Source organism: Mycteria americana, chromosome 1 (genome assembly GCF_035582795.1).
Source record: "Mycteria americana isolate JAX WOST 10 ecotype Jacksonville Zoo and Gardens chromosome 1, USCA_MyAme_1.0, whole genome shotgun sequence".
Taxonomy (NCBI): domain Eukaryota; kingdom Metazoa; phylum Chordata; class Aves; order Ciconiiformes; family Ciconiidae; genus Mycteria; species Mycteria americana.
Window position 1 is genome coordinate 199,375,044 of NC_134365.1, and position 4,939 is coordinate 199,379,982.

Sequence of the window (4,939 nt, forward strand, 5' to 3'; positions counted from 1 at the left end):
CCACGTCACCTGCCTTTGGTGTGTCTGGGCCATTACTAATAGAGCCTTGTAAACAATCGTTAATCATGTAAGTGCTGCCGGCCATTGGATTCGGACCGGCAGCCGGGAGCGCGGAGCGCGGAGCGCAGCGCGGGGCCGCGGCCCCTCCGCCTGCCCCCTCCCCGCCCCGGGCAGCCCGTCCCCAGGCAGCAGGCGCGCCGCTGCCAGAGCCCCGAGCAGCATGCGGAGAGCCGCCGCCGGGGCCCCGCCAGCATGTACGTGAGCTACCTCCTGGAGAAGGACGGGCCCATGTACCCCGGCCCGGTGCGACACTCGGGGGGGCTCAACCTGGCGGCGCAGAACTTCGTGGGCGCCCCGCAGTACGCGGACTACGGCGGCTACCATGTGAACCTCGACAGCGCCCAGTCCCCCGGCCCGGCCTGGCCCGCGCCCTACGCCGCCCCGCTGCGCGACGACTGGGGCGCCTACGGCCAAGGGGCGCCGCCGGCCGCCGGCGCCGTCCACGGCCTCAACGGCGGCTCCCCCGCCGCCGCCATGGCCTACAGCCCCGCCGACTACCACCACCACCACCACCCGCACGCCCACCACCACGCCGGCCCCGCGCCCCACTGCTCCGCCGGCGTCATGCAGCCCCTCAACGCCGCCAACGCCGCCGCCGCCGCCGCCGCCCCCGAGCCGCTCTCCCCCGGCGGACAGCGCCGCGGCCTCTGCGAGTGGATGAGGAAGCCGGCGCAGCCCCCGCTCAGCAGCCAGGGTAAGCGCGGGCCGGGGGGAGGCGGGCGGGGGGCCGCCCCGCCGACCGCTCCCCCGGGGCGCCGCCGCCTCCCCGGGTCACCGTGCGCCGGGCACCGCGGCGGCGAGGGGCAGAGCGCCCCGAAAGAGACGCGCCCGAGCGCTGGTCCCCGGGAGAACGGGCGCTGCCGGCCTCCGCCGGCAGCCTGCCCGCGCTGCCGAGTACGGCCCGGCCGCCGCGCCGGGCGGGCGGCGGCAGGAGCGGCTCTCCGCCGGGCAGCAGCCGCTGCCGGCCGCGCGGGGCCGGTGCCCGGGGGTGCGCGGCGGCGGAGCAGGGCGGAACGGCCTGGGATGCCGAAGACACGCTCGCTCTTCCTCCCGCGGCTCCGCTCGTCCGCTTATAGCCACTTAGAAGATTTTTATAACCAATTATAGTCATATAAATCATCGGCCGGTGTCGCCCCGCATTTGTTTCTGAGTCACTGGGCGCCTACCCTTTATTAAGGCCCCCGCGCGACCGGGCCTCCCGAGCGGCGGCCGCGGCTGCCCCCGGCCCCTGCGGGCTGTGCCCCGGCCGGGCCGGGCCGATGAGGCCGGGAGGTGCGAGGGCGTGCCCCCCCACCCCGGTCCCCGGCGGCGGGAGGCCGGCCGCGGCCGCCGCGGGCAGGACGGGTCAGGCCGCGGCCGGCGCCGCGCTCCCTTGTGATGTTAACACACCCGCAGACCCTCTCTTTTATTCCCCCCCCGCATCTGCCAGGGGAGACGCGTGTCCCCCCGCTTTGATATACCCCTTCCACGGCTGTCGTCTCCTCTTTTTCCTTAGCTCTTTTACTTTCTGGTCTGTTTTTAATATTTATACCAACTGGCCGAAAAAAACGGGTGGCGACTTTCGCGGTAAATACCGACTTCGGCATTCCTCTCTCGTCCCCTGCCTTGCGCGATGGACGGCAGGGCCGGCGGGGGCACCCCGCGCGGCGTGGGGTGGGGGTCCCGGCCACGCCCGCGGCCGCCGCGCCCCGGGGGAAGCCCCGGTGCCCCGGTGCCGGCCGCCAGCACCGGCTACGCCCCGGGTGGCGGTGGCGGTGGAGCTCCCCCAGGCCCGTCGCTCTTCCCACAGCAGTCCGTGGTGTTCCCACAGTTTGGGCTTGTGCGGTGGTGGCCGGTCCCTTGTCTCCATTCAAATTCTGCCTTTGGAGCCAGTGTTTATGCTAATGTGCAGGGCTGGGGGGATGAAAGCGCCTGCCGCCATTTGTTCAGTAGTGGTAATTCAAACAGAATGTGGCTGTCATTAAGGCTTTGAGAAGGGTTTTTCTTTGATAAGATCTCCTTGTCCTGCATTGTTTGGGATTGTGTTCCCTATTCACTGGCTCTGGGGAGTTTTCTCTGATCAGGCTTGTATCTTTACAGGGTGCTTTTGTTGTGGTTTGCAGAGAGTTTACCTGAACAAAGTCAGCCTGCTAGCCATTAAGCACCTTGGGGGCAGAGACTCCCCGCCTCGGCTCCCTGGGGAACGGGAGGGCCGGGGACACAACCAGTTAAACAAGAAACCCGCGGGAGAAAGGAGGGCAGCGGCTGCGGCCATGCAGCGATGCACACTCGCCGGCCGCTCGCTGGCTTTCGCCTTCAAATTTCGCTGGGTTTGGTTTTGGGGTGGTTTTTGGTTGGGGTTTTTTTTTTGAGCGCTGAAGTTGCGTGTCGCCCTGCCGGGGTCACCGAGAAGTCGCTTTAGTCTCTGCCCCGACGCCGGGGGAGAAGCGGGAGGAGCCGGGCCGGAGCCCGGCCGGGCCCCGAGGGGCCCCCGACGGCCGCTCCCGGGTCTCCGCTCTTGGATCGGTGTTTCTCGTTTAGAAACGAAGCTGCCGCTCCCTGAACGGGGCTTTTCTTTCTTTTCGCTTTTCCTTCTCTTTGTAAAAAGTTCGTTCTCGGTAGGGAAGGCAAAACAAAACCGAAAGCCAACAGCCAGTGCACAATGAAGGTGTCCCGAGCGCAGTGCACGGGCGTGCGGCGGGGCAGGGGCCGGCAGCCGGGGCCGAGAGCCCGCGCTCGGCTTGCCCCAGGCTGGCATGCCGGGGGTTTCTGCACCACGTCCCCAAGGAACTGTGGAACTGCTCCTCTCCCCTCTGTTCGCTGTGCTCAGTAAAGCCCCGGGCAGGGAGAGGCGAGGAGGAAGCCGGGGAGGCCTGATCCTGCTCGCCCTGCACCCGCGGATGGGAGAGCCGCGCTCCGCCCAGGCCCTTTGGTTTGGCTTTCCCAACCCCGGCTTTGTTCTCCGCAGTTAAAACCAGGACGAAAGACAAGTACCGCGTCGTGTACACCGACCACCAGCGGCTGGAGCTGGAGAAGGAGTTTCACTACAGCCGCTACATCACCATCAGGAGGAAAGCGGAGCTGGCCTCCAACCTGGGGCTGTCGGAGAGGCAGGTCTGTCCCACGAGCGACACTGCCCACGCCCGCCACGTGTGGCCGCGATGCGCGGGGCCGGGGTGCGCGGGGCCGGGATGCGCGGGGCAGGGATGCGCCGGGCCAAGATGCGCGGGGCAGGGATGCGCGGGGCAGGGATGCGCAGGGCCCGGATGCGCGGGGCAGGGTTGCGCGGCGCAGGGTTGCGCGGGGCAGGGATGCGCAGGGCCAGGATGCGCGGGGCAGGGATGCGCGGCGCAGGGGTGCGCTCTCGGTGCGGGCCCTCCGGGAGGGGGGACGTCCCCGGGGAACCACTCCCCTCACTCCCCTCTCCCCCCCCCGGCAGGTGAAAATCTGGTTCCAGAACAGGCGGGCGAAGGAGAGGAAGATCAACAAGAAGAAGCTGCAGCAGGCACAGCCCGGCGGCGCGGAGCCGCTCAGCCCCGGCGCCCCGCTGCAGGCTCCCGCGGCGGGGGCGGCCGCCGCCGGGCTGGGCCCCGCCGTCCCGCAGTGACAGCGGCCGGGGGACCGCGGCGCAGGGACTGCTGGAGGCCGCGGCCGCGGCGGGGCCGGGCCGGGCCGGGCCGGGCCGGGGGGACGGCGGGAGCGGCCCCCGCCCATGCACTACACCGCCCCGCGGGGCCGGCCGTGTGTACAGATGTACAGTGTATGTGTCTCGTCGTCCGGGGGAAGCGTGGCCATGGCTTTATTATTATTATTATTATGTGTGGGTGGGTTTTTTACCCTGGAGTCTGTTAGGTAAAAGGGGGGGCTGCCTGCCAGTCCGCCCCTGGTGCATCTCAGGGATCGGTCAGAAAGACCTTAGGGACGTTGTTGGGCTAACGATGAATTTTAACAGGAAAAAAAAATTAAAGCACATTTTTTTTATTTTATATTTTATTTTATTTTATTTTTTTCGTGTAACCAGAAATATGCAACATGTTCATCCTGCCCTAAGGGCCCAGAGCAGACAAGATAAGGCACTGTTTAAACGTTCAGAAGTGAATTGCTTAATGTTAGACACTTGTAAAAGAGCCCATAAATCCGGTGCTGATAGTCATCCAGCCAGATTTATTAGCTGCAGTGCAGAGAAATTGGAAGAATGAAATCTCCTCTGAAAAAGGTGCCCTGTCATGCTGGAGTGAGGAGCCTTGCTTGTGTGTGCAGTGTCCCATTGGTTAAATTATGTGCTGTTTCTCACCTCCTTACAATTTTTGGCTTGCTTGGAGTTTTTTTCCAGTTAGTTTTCCAAAGTCTCCTTGGTTTTATCAGCTTTACGTAGACTTCATCACAGCCCCACCAGGAGCAGAAATCCTCAGAAGAGCCCCGTGCTGCACCAGAGCCCACCTTGTGCAGGCTGCAGCCTGTTTCCACATGCTGGTTAAATGGTGGGGACCAGGATAGAGATGCCAAATGACTCACCAGCCCGGAGCTGAAAACAAGAAAAGGCCAGCTGATTTGGCCAAGTCATCCTGGCTGTTTGCCGTGTGTACTTCTTACTTATGGCTGGGAGAAACCCCACTGAGAAGTGAGGCCATGCAGCTGGGCTGGGGTGGCCACGCTGCAGCCAGTGCCTGGGGCTGGGTGTGGGACCAGCTCGTGTGGGCCTGCGCCCAGCAGGGGTGGGAGCACTGTCCAGCCCCAAACATGTCTTATGGGTTTCTGACTTCTCCAGCATTTGGCCCCATGTTTTTCCATTTTTCTCATCAAATTTACTTAAGGTATTCCGTTTGCCTTCTTTGGGGCACTTTGCTTTTCTCCTTGCTGACCCTGTTCTCATCTTTTTGCTGAAAGCCAAAGCCAAATG

At 64.6% G+C, this 4,939-nt stretch overlaps 1 protein-coding gene across 1 annotated transcript; it reads left to right on the forward strand.

The window, feature by feature from the left end:
- Positions 1-252: 252 nt before the first annotated feature.
- Positions 253-3,646, forward strand: CDX2 (caudal type homeobox 2). The gene is made up of 3 exons (XM_075490831.1): positions 253-754; positions 3,008-3,153; positions 3,479-3,646. Exons 1-3 carry the CDS (start codon positions 253-255, stop codon positions 3,644-3,646), a joined length of 816 nt encoding a protein of 271 aa, XP_075346946.1.
- Positions 3,647-4,939: the final 1,293 nt, after the last annotated feature.